The sequence below is a fragment of the Asterias amurensis genome, chromosome 6, assembly GCF_032118995.1.
Source record: "Asterias amurensis chromosome 6, ASM3211899v1".
NCBI classification, from domain to species: Eukaryota; Metazoa; Echinodermata; class Asteroidea; order Forcipulatida; family Asteriidae; genus Asterias; species Asterias amurensis.
Window position 1 is genome coordinate 20,057,448 of NC_092653.1, and position 17,582 is coordinate 20,075,029.

Below are 17,582 nucleotides of genomic sequence, written 5' to 3' on the forward strand. Positions count from 1 at the left end.
GACTACTGCGCGCTGCCCGACTCTTCTCCCCATAATTGTGGAGTAGAAGTCGGCAACCAGCAGTTCGTGCGCGAGAGCAGTGACAACTCGACTATCTCACCACATTGGACCATTAACGACTTGTCCACAAGTCTACTTGCATGCATGTACATGCATCAATGATGGTGGTCAATGCTGTCAGGTGCAATCCATCTATAGCTATAATAGATACTGGACCCACACGATGAACTTCATAAAAGGGACAAATGAAATTAGATTGTACAAGTTTTCTCGAAGCACAAGAAGAAAACCATGTCAATTGATCGAAGAAATATAATCATTGTTTTACTTTGATGTGGGGCCAGGTGTCCAGAGAGAACATCGATAATGTCGAAAACAGGCTCCTTGTATCCCATTGGTGCCTATTCATTCATATAACACAAAGACTTATGCTCTTCAGTTTCCATTTAATTGAGTAATTGCACACAAGTTGTGAAAAAAAACTACAGATTTATTACTTTATTTCAATGATTATTAGGACTGAATTTAAATGCTGTAATTTGAACCCAAATCTAGATCCTTAATTATGTACATTTCTGTTTTTACTCTGTATTCAATGCCTCTTCTTTATTTAAGTCTTGTAGTAGCAGGCATTACAGATAAGCTGAACTTACCCTATGAGTCACCTTTAATCAAAGTAGTTAAGGCTTGTTCTTTTTTATTAAAAAAACATAAAAATAAAAGTATATTTGAGCTAATGAAGCATTGATAGTGGTGTTTTTGTTTGTTTCTCTGTCTGTTTTAGTCTATGAAATGGACATCACCTTTAAACAATGTAGTTAAAGGAACACGTTACCTTGGATCGGTCGAGTTGGTCTTTGAAAATCTTTTGTAACCGTTTGTTATAAAATGCATATGGGTAGAAAGATGTTGTAAAAGTAGAATACCATGATCCACACAAACATGCCTCGAAATTGCACGGTTTTCCTTTTACCTCGTTGACTAACACGGTCAGTCATTCCTGGGAGTCAAATTTTTGACTCCCACAAATGGCCGACCGTGTTTGTTCGCACAGTAAAAGGAAAACCACACAATTTTGAGGCAAACTTGTGTGGATCATTGTATTCTACTTTTAAAACATCTTTCCAACCATATTCATTTTATAAAAAACGGTTACAAACGCTTTTTATAGACCAACTCGTCCGATCCAAAGCAACGTGTTCCTTTAATGTAGTGACTAAAGAGATACAAGTCTGGAACTCTAATAATACTGAAATGGACCATGCACTGATGTCATTCCACCACCATCTTAGATGATGGAACATGTTTAATAATCATTACAATAATAGTTGTGGCTTCTTATATAGTGCACATCTCCGTCACCCAGTGACGCTCCTGGCGCTGTAGCACTCAGTATAGGGTTGTCGATTATAGAGGCATTGGAACATCTATATGCAGCACTGCAAAACCATATTGATCCAGCACTGAGCGAATAATGTCCCTTGTACAGCATAGGAAAATACTACACACATTGTATCAGTTTGCTACTCAAGAATCACCATCTACTCACATTGGCATTCAGTGTACACAAAATAAGTTGAGTTAACAAATGTTGCTATGCAAAACTGCTGGCCGAAATTTCCCTGCAGCACTTTATCATCCCTGGATGACTTCTTAAAAACCACTTATCATTTTGAGCAGTCTGAACTTAGGGGTGTTGGAATAAGTGTGTAACTGCATTTAAATTGCCCCTTGTGTCATGGCCTTTGTAGGTATGTGATACCATTTCACAGATTTAATCACCGTAATTGGCCTTGGTTGGCTCACCATAAATGTATAATCTTATAGAGCATGTGTATGTATCATTATAAGTAGGTTTAAATACAATGAAACCTTTTAAAGCTTTTGGGGACTGTGACTCTGTAACTTTGTTTTTATTGGATGTAAACATTCACCTGTGTGTATCAAGCATTTTCCTTTTGCTAGACTACACATGGAGGGCTGTTCTTACTGGAACTCTTACCTAGCAACAAAGACTTTTAAACAGACAAGGCTACTCGTAATAGCACACTGCAGTTTACCAAAGACATTGCTTACAATGTATTTGGTTTAGTCACCTGGATGTGTTAAACAAAGACAGTTAACAATCAATGTTCACAATTTATGCATTCAGAAACTTGAGTTGTGTGCTCAGAAAACAGGATATATCAACATGACATGTAATAAATCACAAGCCAACCAAATTAAATCAAATTGACAAAGAGCCTATTTTTCAAAAGATAACTGATTTGAAAGAGATACAGAAATTGTTTGTTGGGCTAATTCACTGCAAAAATCTGCAGGATTTAGACTTCTCTTTAGCTTGCCATTTAGGATCCAAATGGGAAATATATATACAATACATCTTTGTAAAAACTTCTCAATCAACAACCCAACAGGGACACTGTAAACTACAGGGATATCCTTTCTCTACGTTACACTTATTGTAAGTTACATACATGTACAAGTTAATTCCAATGTGTACAGGGCTGAGTAATCCATACAGCAAAGATTGTAATTGTTCAATTTAGAATTATCTAAATATCTATGCACGCCAAATCATTTAAAATAAAAGTACAAATTAAAAGTAAATTATAAAATTAGGACCCAAATATACAGATGACATCAAACTATGAGGAAACAGTTGAAGACAAACAATAGAGGAAAACAATAACCCAAAATATCTTTTAAATCTTATATATGTAATTAATCCTGCAAGGAATTTGTCTCAGCGGGAAAAACAGTTAATGTTGAATACTGCAACATGTTCACTAAAAATGATAATTGGCACATTGTAACAAGACAAAGTGAACCAAATTTGCTGAACAGAGTGTGTGCACTGACATACATGTTCCTATAATAATGACTAGTGCAGGTAAATCCCAACCAAAATGTAATGGTTATTGCATGGAGGGGGGACTTTTGTCAAACATTTGATGGTTCTTTGTGTGGACCAAATCAAAACTTTGCAAGAACAGGGAAAAAGGGTCTAGACTAAGCCTGACATTCCTGGAACAACTTCAGAATGACAAAGCCATTTTGTTTTCACAAACTCATACAAGTTTCCTTTTCTAGTGCTTATAACCCATACAGCAACATTTCGTTTTAATATTTTCTTAGAGTAACAAGTACATGTAGGTAGGAATTTACCTGCAACTCTTGTTAGTGATTTAAATGCATGGACTAACCATTTTTCTTAAAAAAGATCAACAAACCTAAGTCCAATTGCTTTATCAATACAGCTTGCATGTACCATACCAAAAATAAACATATTGATGTACTTTTTTCTTAAATTTGGGTCTGAAACTCAAAAACTTTAAGTGGAACATTCTCCTAATGGATAATTTCATTGACTGTTGTGGTTCAATTAATAATAATTGTTATTTAATAAGGTGCTTACAAACTACATGTACATGTAAGTATCAAAACATCTAATGCTCTAAGCTGTTCAAAATTAACAAATAAAACAACAAACAAGGTAAGGCCATGTCAACCATTTCCACATCAGTGCCAAAACCAGTTCTTAAAATACCTTTCTCTTTGATTAAAGCCATTATAGTTATTGAGCAAATATGTTCTTTGTACATATCTTGAGAATGACACGCTACGTGTTAATTATCACTTCAAAATCTTAACGAAAATATCTGAAGTTTAAGAAAGATGACCCTTTGTGCATCTAAAAACATTAAATTTAAAAAATTAGATAAAGGAACATAACAGAATTGGTTTTTCTAACAAAACAGTTCCTGGCAGTGTAAGCACTTAATGTAATCCACCATATACATAAACTGACAAACCTGTAGAGGTTTGAGATCGATCGGCCATCTGGGTCACGAGAATAGTGAAAAAAACGATTACAAATTTTTAATTACATCGATGCCAAAATAAAAATGAATAAAACGCTCACTGAGCGATAAACTCCAAATGCGAAGTTAGATTATTTATTTCTCATCACATATGACATTTCAGACAGAAATATTTCAAGGGATGTTTTCTACTATCATCATCGTTAGATCGTGTAAGTTTTATGTAAATCTGTGATCTTCACAATTTTTGTTTCATACCAATTCTGTAACATTCCTTTAACTTTTAATCAACTATTTCATGCAATAACTGTTTCCCTTCCAGGCACTGGGCACCTTTGGTAATTGTCAAAGACCAGTATTCTCACTAACTTAGTTCTCACTTGGTGTATCTCAACATGTGCATAAAATAACAAACCTGTAAAAATTTGAACTCAATTGGTCGACGAAGTTGCAAGAGAATAATGGAAGAAAAACCACCCTTGTCGTACGAAGTTGTGAGCTTTCAGATGCTTGAATTCAAAGCAAATTCAAATATTGTAGGGAACCATTACTTCTTTCTCAAAAACTATGTTACTTCAGAGGGAGCTGTTTCTCAAAATATTTTATACTACAGCTCTCCATTGCTTGTTCAAGTAAGTTTTGATAGATGTTAACCAAGTTTTAAAGTTGTTATGCTAAAAATGTATTTTGAGTAACTACCAATAATGTCCAAAGCCTTTAAACTTCCCATGCAGATTAAAGAGGAACAGTCCTTGTTATTTTAAATGACTGTAATTTTTAAAGAATAATACTTTTTTGAAATTCTACAACATGAGAATCTGAATTTGAGTCGTGACAACTGAAGTGATGAATAAACTTACACAATCTAAAACTAATATTCCTCCCAAATTTCCTGCTAGATGTGTGGTTTGTTGTGATCCATGTGGAGTTACTGTTTAATGCACAATGGAATGAATGGGGATGTATAAGAGTTACAAGGGTTAGCTACATTTTGTCTTTATCACATTGCTCCAATGCCTCCATTGTATGCATAATCTGCCTTGTTGTGCATAATCAGATTGTTGTCAACAAAATAGAAGCTGTCCGATTTGGTATCAAAAGGTTGGTCCACCATTTCTTGAACTAAAAGGGGAAAAACAAATTGCATCAAAATATATTATATCAACCATTAACCATAGAAATCACTGGCTCCCTATCTCTCAATGAATCATCTTCAAGCTGATGCTTAATGTCCATATAGCACTAAACGGCAAGGCTACCCACTAAATCACAGAATTACTTCAAGTTTACACTCGACTAGGTCTTTTTCTTCAGCTCTGCCACGCATCTGGAACTCTCTACCACATAACCTGGGATCTTGTCATTGTACCACAACATTCAAATTTCTTCTAAAAACTTATCTTATGTCACAGGTTTTCAAAGACTAATTTTGTTTGTCTGTTTTCTATTGTTTGTTTGACCAATATTTACTATGCCTTGAACACCCATCAGGGTGGGTATGTGTGCACTACACGTATTTATTAGCTGTTCCCTAGAAGAACAGCTATTGTAATCGCCTTGTTTTTTTTAAATTATCATCATTATTATTATTCTTTCTTTCCCTATCAGTAACTTGAAAAGGTGCTCTAGGAAAAAAAACATGGCATAAGTTTGTTAATGGCTGGCATCCATGCTAGATGTATTGATCATGGGATCAAGAAGACGCTTAGAGGGTGGATGCCAAGCTTGATTTCAAATTTTAAGGTAATTTTGAGGTAAAAGGTCAAAATTTAAGGTCACGAAAATTAATATTTTCAAAATGTGTATAAAATTTAACCACATTTGATAGATCTATCCATAAAATGTATTATTAACTTTATGTTCATAGGGGCCTAACAAACCTATGTAATTAACTAATAAACTTGTACACAAATGTATAGCAAAACAAAACGTAACCGTAAAAGTATGATTTTCTTGAAAGTGTGTACCTTGAGTATACCAAAATTGTTTGGACTCACTCCCCATCTCAATGGTGCATTGTATTAGTTTCAAACAACTTTTTTAGAAAGGCAAATACACCATGCAGTTTTTTAGAAAGAAAAAAAATCAAATACCAGTTCGGTAAGGTAAGGTAATTTTGAGGGCAAAAGTTTCAAATTAAGGTCAACATTTTGTATTTCTGAATTCGGCAGATCTATCCATAACATTTATTTTCATCTTCATAATGGCATTCCAAATCTGTGAAATTATGAGTTTATGTTTTGTTTTGTGCACAGATGTATGGCAAAATTCAATCTAAAGGTGTGATTTTCTCATATCATGCATAGCGCATATTGAGCATACCAAAGCTGTTTGCACTCCCTATCCCAACACTGCATAGAATTGTTTTAACAAACTTTTTTGGGGAAGATAAAGAAACACAGACAGTATTTAACAACAACAACAACAACAACAATAATAATAATAATAATAATAATAAAAATATTACACCTTCTGAAGTGGTAAAATGAAACAAGAAATGCATATGCTGTAGTTTATAGTTTGACATGTTGCTCAACAACTAATGTTTGATACCAAAGTTATTTGTACTCCCAATCTTTCCAGGTACACAGTCAAAAATCTCAACTGTCGATAGTGAATTTAATATGTTGAACATTCTTTTGTAGTAAAATTGTGTTTTATCCTATGTATACATTGTAGCTACAACGGCGGTATGGAGAATTGTGCAGTGTTACATGTTCATTGTACATGTATGCTTTCATATCTGGAGTGCCATTATTCAAAGCTAACTTAGAGCTAGCTACCAGGCACTACCACTACAGCTGGACATGTACTTTCTTTGCCCAGTTTCTTTGATGAAATAATTCAACCATCATTTGTGAGAACCTACCTCCATATAACATTAGCCATCAGCCATAAACCAACACGCAATGACATGCAATCAGTGTACCATATTGCCAAGAAAATCACTAACCCCCACGTCTTCAATATCAGGCCCTATCAAGACCAAAGACGGTATACTTTTATCAAATGGAGAGGAGAAGCTGGCAAGGTGGGCGGAGCACTTTTTCAAGATGATTCTGAACCGGATCTGTGACCTGGTAAATAATGGGCTGCGTGAGGAACAGGCAGGTTTCAGATCGAAACACTCCTGTGCAGAACAGATCTTAACTCTCCATTAATAATAATATTTAAAATTTATATTGCGCCCCTTACATACAAGATGATCAAAGGCGCAGAACACATGATAAAAAGCACAGAAAGGAAGAAAAGGACAAAGAAAAAAAACTGGTCACCAAACAAAAGTATGGGGATACGTCTGTCCCACCAACAGAGAACTAATAGTTACTTATTACATAGACCTATCCCTGCTGGCATCGGTAATGTTTTGACCTTTTCAAGAGACAGACGCCTCTAACCCTATCTATGCTAAAATTATAAACTAACTGGCAAGGTGACCATAAAAGAACACACACTAAATGGTGCACTTCTTGCATCATTGAGAACAGCGAGGAGTTTCAGGTGCCTTTTGCAGTCAGTTTCATTGACTTCAGTAAGGCGTTTGGCAGTACACATTATGGGGAATACTCCTTTGTTATGGCATTCCGGAAAGGATATTTAAAGCAAGAGGAAACATCTATGACAACTCCTACTGCTGTGTTTGGACTGAAGACGGTCTCAGTGACTGGTTCCAGGTACTAATTGGTGTGCGCCAAGGCTGTATCCTGTCTCCTATTCTATTCATCATCATGTCGAGCGCCATCCAGAAGCTCGAGCCTGCCCAGTGATTTTTCTCCAGATGTTCCGGTCCAGCATGCAGGAGCGAAGTTCCTCAGCGCTGGTCAAGCCGGTGTCTCGTTTTAGTGTGTCTACAAAGGAGAGACATCTTCTCCCACGCAAGGCCTTGCCTTGGGTGGGCTCCCATAGGATGGGTGGGCTCCCATAGGATGGTTGGGCAAGCGGCAAGCTCCGAGTGGCGGACACAGTGCCCAGCGAGCTTGAGGCGGCGTTCACGGATCTTCTTTGTGGCCTTTGGCCAGCCAGCATACAGGTTGGACTTTCTCATGTGGTCCTGCCAGGGGATGTTTAGGGCCATACGCAGCATCCTGGTGTAGCAACCATCCAGAGACTTCTCCATACTGGTGGTGAGGGTCCAGGTCTCAGCTCCGTATAGTAGCACTGACTCCACTGTTGCGACAAATAGTGATCTTTTCAGCCGGGCACTCAGCGCTGATGACCACACCTTTTTCATGCTGTGAAGCACGGACCACGCCTGTCCTTTTCGAATCTTCAGGTCTTTTTCACTGGAGTTGATCCAGGATCCTAGGTATTTGAAGTCAGATTCAAAACGAAGAGTTGTCACTGAGGTTGTAAGCTGTGGCCATTGATTGGGTTCTGAAGAAAGCTATGGAATCGTTTGGACTGGAGGAGCCAAAATGTCTGACCTTGATTTTGCAGTTATCGCAGCAATGTCCGACAGTACCCAGAGGCCCCAGACAGTAATGGACTTCATCAGTGATGCCTCAGCTAGACTGGGTCTTATGATCAGCAGAAAGAAAACAAAAATCATGCTTTCAGGTGATCACCAGATAACACCTGACATCTTCATTGGGCAAGATAAATTTGATGTACACGTAGTGGATGACTTTACCTACCTGGGAAGTTCCATCAACAGCCAGGGATCAATATACATGTATCATGAAATTATCTGCAGAATAGGTAAAGCCTCTGCAGCCTTCAACCAGCTTAATAAGATCTGGACAAGCAAGAAGTTTGCTTTTCAAACCAAGCTTCGCTTTTTACAATTCCAACGTGCTACCAATTTTACTCTATGGCTGCGAAACTTGCCACTTAAAATTGAGTCAAGAGAAGAAACTTGATGCCTTCGACTCAAGATGCCTAAGGAAGATCTTGGGCATTCAGTGGAATGACTTAAAGAGCAACGAAGAGTTCAAAGAATGATCACAACAAACTCCACCGTCTAGTACAATCTTGGCCATCAATTTTACTCTATGGCTGCGAAACTTGGCACTTAAAATTGAGTCAAGAGAAGAAACTTGATGCCTTCTTGATGCCTTCGACTCAAGATGCCTAAGGAAGATCTTGGGCATTCAGTGGAATGACTTAAAGAGCAACGAAGAGTTCAAAGAATGATCACAACAAACTCCACCAAACTCCACCCCCCCCCCTTCATAGAGACAATAAAGGCAGGAGCGACGTCAGGTCACTGACTGCTGAGCGATCTGCCTCATGCGTCGGACGACGCAGGAGCGTCTAAGTCTAAGTAAGTATCTTTGACAACCAAAGACATTGCACCAGTTGATGTGGTAAGTGATCTTCTAACAACTGAAGATCATGTAAAGCAGTATGTGATGAACAACTAAAGAAAGTGTTGGTTTTAGTGATGCCCTAAAAAAAAAAATTCTCAAAACTTTCACTGATCTAACTAAGGATTAGTTGGCACTGCTCTCGTGGCAACACGGCTGTTGATTTGTCTCCGTGTTTTCAGTAATGTTTTGTCTTTATTTTACCCTACAATCATGTCTGAAAGTGCCTTTTAAGAATGGTTGCAGTTTTTGTCGTTTTCCTGGCTATGTCTTGGTGTACTAGTCAAGTTTTGTGTATGACCCATCCCGGGAACCTATAAGGTGAACCACCGCCATTGCTAACAAACAGCCGAGACTTCCTTATGAGCCGTCGTGCTTTCTGTTCAGAGCCCTACTATGTCATCCCTGAAGTCTGTTAAAAACAACCAAGAATCAGTTAGTGAGGAAGAAAAGGTGGTGTCAGACAACAACTCAAAAAAGGCAATTGCAGAACTCCATTACCAGCCATAATTCAGGGTAATGTATACTATGTACAAAGTATCAGACATAAGACATGAACTGATGGCTTGCAATCGGTCGTCGAAGTTGAGAGATAATAATGAAAGAAAAAAAACCTTGTCACACGAAAATGTGTGCTTTTAGATGGTTGATTTCGAGACCTCAAATTCTAAACTTGAGGTCTTGAAATCAAATTCGTGGAAAAATACTTTTCTCTCGAAAACTATGTCACTTCAGAGGGAGCAGTTTCTCACAATGTTTTATACCACCGACCTCTCCCGTTTAATCATTACCAAGTAAAGTTTTATGCTAATAATTATTTTTAGTAACTACCAATAGTGTCCACTGCCTTTAATATAGAAATTCAAGCATAGCGGAAACATGGCTGACGCAAAATGATCCAGATTCTTTAATTGACATAGAGGGTTTTACACTGATTTGGAGCGACCGACCGTCAAACTCGGGAAAAACCAAGGGAGGTCTTGTATGAGCTTTCATCAACGAAAAAATTGCCACCCATCACATGTAACTGTTAAGGAAAACTATGCACAAAAGACATTTTTCCACTGTACATTGTACACATTACATTGTACACTGTACCAAGGATGTGCTGAAAAATGTTGTCAATTTTCAAATAGTGTTGTGTGACTACTTAGGTTTATGAATTGGGAGAAAACTGCAAAATCATCTCTATTACATGTCAGCTTGACAAATTGCAAGATGAGAGTCTGGGAATACTGATTTTGAAACATAACTTGACTTAATAAAAGTGAACAATTATATACTTACTCTCTTCTGGCGTAAGCTTTGGGAACTCGTATATATGTTCGCAAGTGTTTTTGCTATTAGGAATGCAAAATCCAAAGTTAAAGTCAAAAGTCTTCAAGCAACGCTCTTTGAAGTAGTGTCTCTCAATCATTCGAAAGTTTTTAACTGGCTTGTCACCTACAACAAATTCAACCCTACAAAAGAAAAACATAGCACTAGATTAGATTCCTTTATATAACACCCACGCAGATCCTTGCCATTTGATTGGAGGATTTTCCGCCACGTGATAGCAAATAAAAGTACCAGTGCACGCTGAGTCACTCACCATGCTTTTTCGTTCCATCCGAAAAGTACCATTGCACGCTGGCACGCTGCCAGCGTGCAGTAGTACTTTTCGGATGGAACGAAAAAGCTGAGTAAAAATATCACTGTGTGCGCGTGTCTTTGGTAACGCAGCAGTGTTACTGCAAGGCATATTAGTAAAATTACTAGCATTCGGCTTCTACAATTAAAAATTGTAGGCCTACGCTATGTTTGTTTTGAAAGTTGTATCTTTCAATCAAAATGACAAAGATCTACTTGGATGTTATATAAAACAAATAATTAATGTTTTTCATTCGTGCAATGGTGCGCATACATTCATTCGTTGAAAGCTGGAATGTTCCATTCAATTCGGCTCCGCCTCGTTGAATAGAACATTCCATCTTTCAACCCATGAACATATACACACCATTGCACTCATAAACATTCATTATGTGTATAATAATTAACAGAAGAATACAAACCTGTACAAGTGTTATTACATGTATAGCCAGATTGTCATCATTTCCCACTGACGGCAGTTTATAGTGAACAGTGCACAATCACTTTCACTCAGCATTGTCATTAGCACATGATGTAAATACATTTAGCTCCAATGAATGTTTATGAGTGCAATTGTAATAATAATAATAATAATAATAATAATAATAATAATAATAATAATAATAATAATAATAATAATAATAATAATAATAATAAAAATAAAAGTACCAAGAAAGACCCCCGGGATCTAGGGCTACGGGACGTACATTTTGCCTGACTCGAGGAGTTACCGGCACAAATGAAAAGATGATCTTTCTTTTGCATGCTGTGATTACATGATATAATAATAATAACAATAACGCTCCCCATAGAAAACTATAATCGCAATGTTTACATAAAATGATAATGCACAACAAACAACTAAATTTCATCAGAAAAGCTACATTATACACGATGTTTGTGAAAAAAAATGTGAACAGAAAAAAGCTTAACAGGGAAGAGATGTGTTTTTAGAAGATTCTTAAATTTAAATGAGTAATGCACATATTAATTGTAGTCTCCGCCCTAGGGGATCCCGGCCCACGCATGCCTGGCATTATTTCAAGCCTCCACACAACCCATTGCCTGTGTGGGATCACCTATATTTAGTAAGCAGGCGCACGGGGCCGGGGCGGAGCTCCAAAAAGGGGAGGTTCTAGCATATTTTAAGAGGCTGTATCTCGAAAATAAATGGAGTATGGATTTAGTTTTTTGTGTTTGTTCATTTTAGCCATAGTGGAACAGTTAGAAAAAGTTTCATCTAAATCTGAGCTGATTTGACAACTGCTTAATTTCAACCCATTAGCTTGTACAGTAAATATTTGGGAAGGGGGTCTCTGGCAGACCTAATAATGCAGCAAACAACTTGTCTGGTGTTTGATATTATTTACTTAGTATCATGTTAATGATCATTTCCACTTGGTTTCATGTGGTATTTACAATGTTTGATTCAGCCCATTATTTTGCCTGTTTGTTAGGGGGGGGGCCGGCAGACATCCATATCTGACTATGTCAGGTTATCCACTAAATGTTCCTGTACTCAAATATTGGAACCTTGTTCCTTTAACCAAAGTGCTCTGGGTTGCAGCTCTAGTTGTTTTTGTACCATGGAGATCTTCCATGGTTTTCTATTTTCCATTTTTTTAATTTTTTTAATAGTCGTCTGCATAAGTCCTGCCAGATGTCTATTTAACAAGCACATGTTGCAGAGGCAGAATGCGCGTCTATCTTTTCCATCATTTTTGGAGGCAATTTTGTTTTTCGGTTGTTTAAGAGATCTCGTCGTGCCATTTCTTATTTCCCAGAATGCCTTGCTCGGCCATTAGTTTGTCAGGAGGATATCAATACAGCGCTGCCAATGGTAGCGAGAAGTCTGGTAGCAAGGACGATATGTACCAGTAAGTTTGGGGTTGGGGGAAACAAATTTGTACAGCTCTACAAAGTCACCGCTATTGTCCTTGTAGGGCGAGGAGGCAATTTGTACAACCTCAGCAAAGACCCCACTTATGTCCCGGCTAGTGGGGCACGGTGCCTTGCTAATTCTGACTAATTCTGAAAAAGTCCTGAATCCCCCAGGGTAGGGGGCAGAGACTACAACTGATAAGTGCTCAGAAAGAGGCACCTAAAAAGAATTTATAACATTCTCATAACTGTCTTGTTGGTTATTGAGGCTTTACCATGTTTATACTGACTACCTGTGCTGGATACACATGTACAGTGAACCCTTGATTTTAGATTAGCAAGTATGTAAACACTTACGTTGCCCCGATGGTCTTTAACTTGAGGAACTGAGGTGTGAACTGGTATCGTACAAACCTCCCAGCGTTAGGATCAACGTCATCAGAATCTGGTTCAACATCATCATCCTCATCTATTTTAATAGAAAAACAAAGAAAATCACAAACTTTGCAATAATGACTTTGAAGTTCAATTTAAACCGTCTGTCACAGTATATTGCACTAATGTTTTAAAAATTATGTTATCTGCATTTTCATGTAGCCCTATCAGTGGCCCTAATTTCAGTGTCAATACATGCAGCAATCCAAAGTGAATACAGCTTAAACTTACCTGATGATGGTGGTTTGGCTATCTCAAAGAGAACTGTTGCTGTATCCATATCTCTTATTTTAAAGCGTGTGAAGTCTATGTTGTAAATATTAGCATCTGGATCACATAAATAATCTGTAAACAACAATCCAATAAAAACTCAATTATAATCAAATTTGAGAGTCATGGGCTAACTTGTGTAGACAGAAAGACACATGGTGGCCACCAGTGCAGACATACAAACAATTACTGCAAAGTATCTGATAACCGTACAACCCTATTTACTGCATACTTCAGCTTAGTTTCAACAGCAACATTTTAGGGAGCTCATTTAATTGGGGTAGTTTTTTTAAAAACCCTTTTTCTTGTTTCTTATTTCTTTTTTAGGCCATTTTTTATCGGGTTTTCACTCAGACCCTACTTGCACTGTATCAGACCCGCTAGAGGATATTTTTTCCAAGGGGTGCTGGATCTTCCAGAGAACCGGTGATCGCGGTCAAATCCAAGGTCAAAGTGAAGGTCAAAAGGTTACTAAACCTAAACAGGCACAATAGGATGATTATGCAGGAATACTTATGCGCAATTTGACGATCGTGCAAAATTTAATTGTTTGCGAAAATTGTCCATTCATCATCACGTGCCGGGTGCTAATTTTTATATTTACCAAGCGCGCACGAGAGTAATCACGCACATGGTTTTGTGCATGACACGTACAATAGTGCCCGGGCAGCCCGGGAGCTATTCTACTTGTCAAGTGCTTGGTTCTGTTGTACACACGCACGAACATATATCTAGAGACATTCACTGGACAAGCTTATGATTCATTTTATTTCTAGTCGTCATTTTCCCTTGCTCCAGACAAATGAATATGTATGAAGTAAAGTAAAACAAATATAACATTGTTTATTTCGGGTGACTAGGTCCCTCGGCTTTGCAACAGGAACTAGTTTGTCAACTTCCAATACCTAGAGAGCTAATATCGACTAGTCACCCTCAAACCCTGTTGATTTGTATTTTAGAACACATGTTGTAACTTCAGTTACTTCCAAAAAAAGTTTAAGTCAAAAGGGGGGCTACAACCAATGTCGTCGGTCACTTTGGAATACTGGACATTCAGCTCCTTGCAAACTCGGCACCTTGCAAACGAGGCACCCAATCTGCACTAAGAATGTCGGCACCATACAAACTCCGCACCAGCTTCATTTTGACCAACAAAATCTTTTAGTTCCAGGCAATATATGTCCCTGGCTTTTGTTTTGTTTAGTTTGTATCTATGTGTTTTTATGCCGACTAGCCTAAATAATAATAATAATAAACTTGGCACCAAGCAATATCACTCGAAGAGTCAAGTGGTTTAAATAAAGTAACGTATACGTATACAAGAAAACTATGGTTTGTAAATGGTGTTAGTAACATAAATCACTATTTATGGTAGCTGTAAGACTTATAACCGCCCGAACTTTCAACCAAAATGACGTCGGAGAGTTGTTTTTCCCGAAAATTTTTTACCGTCCGCACACTCAGTTTTAAAAAAGAAGGGCCGTGGGCCCACTGAAATGCATTGGATGTATTAGGCTTTGGAAATGTTAACAAGCATTTGGTAGACGGTGAATGGATTACAGTGGATTTTTGCTTTTTTTTAAGTTGCCAAATGGCGGCCGTCGGCCATGTGGACTTTGCTTAACGGCCCGCGCGACAGGGGTGCGTTTTGGCGGTTGTAATAGCCAGTAACTGTTTCAGTTGAGTTGCCCATTGGTTAAGCACTGGCCAATAAATGAAATATTGGTTACAACCGCCAAAACGCACCCCTGATAAAGCAGGAACCACATGCTGGTAGACTAGACTGCGCACCCCATGTTCTGTTAATAGATAAGTTGCAATAGACGCCATCTTTACGGGCAAATTGCATTTAAGCTTGCAGGCGCGTCAAGTGCTCAGTTTATTAACACAACCACGCTGTTTACTAACCAATCAGGCAACGAGTTTTGTGAATTCTGCGCGTGCTGCCCGCCTTTCTCGCGCAAAACACATGGCTATGTGTTCCAAATTGCCCGTAAAGATGGCCGATTTACGTCATGTGGGAACTATCTATATGGTCGCTTTCAAGTTCTATTTTCTGGCATTTTTACAAAATAATTATATATTCTAATAATATTCGTTATCAAATAATAAACCACAAGGGAAACTGACTGGGTACATTTTTAAATGATTTAGGATTGAACAAAGAAAAATTGACTAGAGCGGGATTTGAACCAACGACCTCCAGTTTAACGTGCCGGCGCTCTACCAACTGAGCTATCTAGCCCTATGTTGGTGGTCTCCCAATTTTGTCAATATCTTCGTTATATGCTATTACTAATAACTACTTGAGCTTTTCATGGCCATGTGGGACTGAACATTAACAACAGTATCATGTAGGCCTAACCACGCAGTGGTAAATTGATCAACTGGGTGCCAAGTTTGTATTTGTGCATTTGTAGGTACCGAGTTTGCAAGGTGCCGAAGTACCCTCACTTCGTACCCAAGTCACTTTGTCACATCAAATGAAAAAAGACCAATGAACTTGAAACCACAGGCATGCATTCTCTGTCAATACAATCACTCTCTGGCTGTTGTGTCTTTGTTTTGAGGGTTGAATTGGCTACGAAGCAACTTGGGTACGAAGTGACCCAGGTATAAAGCGACTCGCCGTGGACGAGTATAATAATTGATCATCCAGTACGTGCTAACCTACCAATCAGATGCTGGTATCAGAGGGTGGTATAAAATTAAAAACCTATCTACTTCCAGTTTTTTTATTGCACAGTGCGTATTGTGAGTGTCAATGTGTCACGCTCCGTATACGGACAGTGCAAAATTACATTCTAAACTATGCGTGCATGATGTTTGTCGCGAAGACACGCTCTGAAATTTTAAACTTTGCGCAATGCATGTGAGACTGGACATGCTGGAAGATAAATTTGTTAAAACACGCGTCTGAGTCCCATATATCCAACTCTGCCTTAGGCCTCGTTGGATATGGGACGCAGAAGGGCTTTATTTTTCCATATTCCGCTCGCGCTTGTGTGATAACTTAATCTTTTATATAAGATATTATCTTCAAGTACGCGCTAATCCTCCAATCAGATTGGCAGAATGGACTGGTGATAAAAACCTATATTGCACGGCTATTGTAATATCACTACCATGCGTATTGTGTGTTCTATGTCACTTCGCCAAGTTTGCTTGAAAGAAGATAAATACATTTTCGGCCTCGTTGGATATGGGACGCAGAAGCGCTATATTTTTCCGTATTCGCTTGTGTGTAAGTAACTTATAATATAGCGCTAAGTAAAACTAGCCAGTCAGTCAGCATTTAAAACTTAGCACTGAGATTACAGTTATCCTCTTGTAACTTGAATCATTACTTGTTAGTTAGTTGTGTTTTTGTAGTTGTATGATCATGATGTAGCATTATAGGATTGTATTGTAGGCCTAACCATCATGACCATTTACTACCTCCATGATGATGTAACTCACTTTCTGAACATTTCACGAGCTTAAGTACGTCATCTGGAGAAATGGAATCCTTTTGAAGCAGCTCTTCTTCTGAGATTTCTCCACCTGTGGTGGTTGCCTTCTTAGCCTTCGCTTGTCGATGAAGAAAACCACCACCTTTCTTTTTACCCGCACTCCCGCCGCTAGCAGGCGGCATATCTTGAGCGCTACTCATGATGCAAGTGTGTAGTGCCGTCAACACTGTTAAAATTTTGTCTCTTCCAGCAGAGCAGATGACAAAGAAACGAACACTTTTTTTCAACAAACACGCCAATTACAAACTGTTTTAAGCGTGAAATAAAACTGGTGTTAATGTTCGGTTAAATTCGTTTGAATTCACACAAGAAGTCACCAGCATTGACATAACAAACATTTACTGGTTTATAGACCTCTCTCCGCCGGACTCCTCCTCTTTACCTAGCTAGCTATCGGTGTTTTGCGTGTGTTTTAATAATTCTACAGCAGGAGAGGGCGAGCTGGCTTGCTACTGCTGCTGATGAGACCCGGCGGGCAGGCTGCGCTGAAATGTGAAGCGTGTTTTTGCGTGCTTGATTTTACGTTGGTACTCGTCCATGTACAATGATGGTTTTGCAAGGAAGCAGGTACCAGTTAAAACGATCCTGATGATGAAGCGGCAGTGGTTTGAGCAGGTTATCATGGCGACGGTGTACACTATTATTAGTATTATTATGGACTGACACAAGCATTGTACTGCATGCATGACATGCAGCACCCCGCGGATCTTTAGGTTGGCCGCCGT

The 17,582-nt window shown here is 38.4% G+C and overlaps 1 protein-coding gene across 1 annotated transcript; it reads right to left on the reverse strand.

Moving 5' to 3' along the window:
• Positions 1 to 1,267: 1,267 nt before the first annotated feature.
• LOC139938212 (protein unc-119 homolog B-like) lies at positions 1,268 to 17,356 on the reverse strand. The gene is made up of 5 exons (XM_071933613.1): positions 16,805 to 17,356; positions 13,307 to 13,420; positions 12,998 to 13,109; positions 10,418 to 10,590; positions 1,268 to 4,946 (listed from the first exon to the last, which is right to left on the reverse strand). Exons 1-5 carry the CDS (start codon positions 16,995 to 16,997, stop codon positions 4,825 to 4,827), a joined length of 714 nt encoding a protein of 237 aa, XP_071789714.1. The 5' UTR covers positions 16,998 to 17,356; the 3' UTR covers positions 1,268 to 4,824.
• Positions 17,357 to 17,582: the final 226 nt, after the last annotated feature.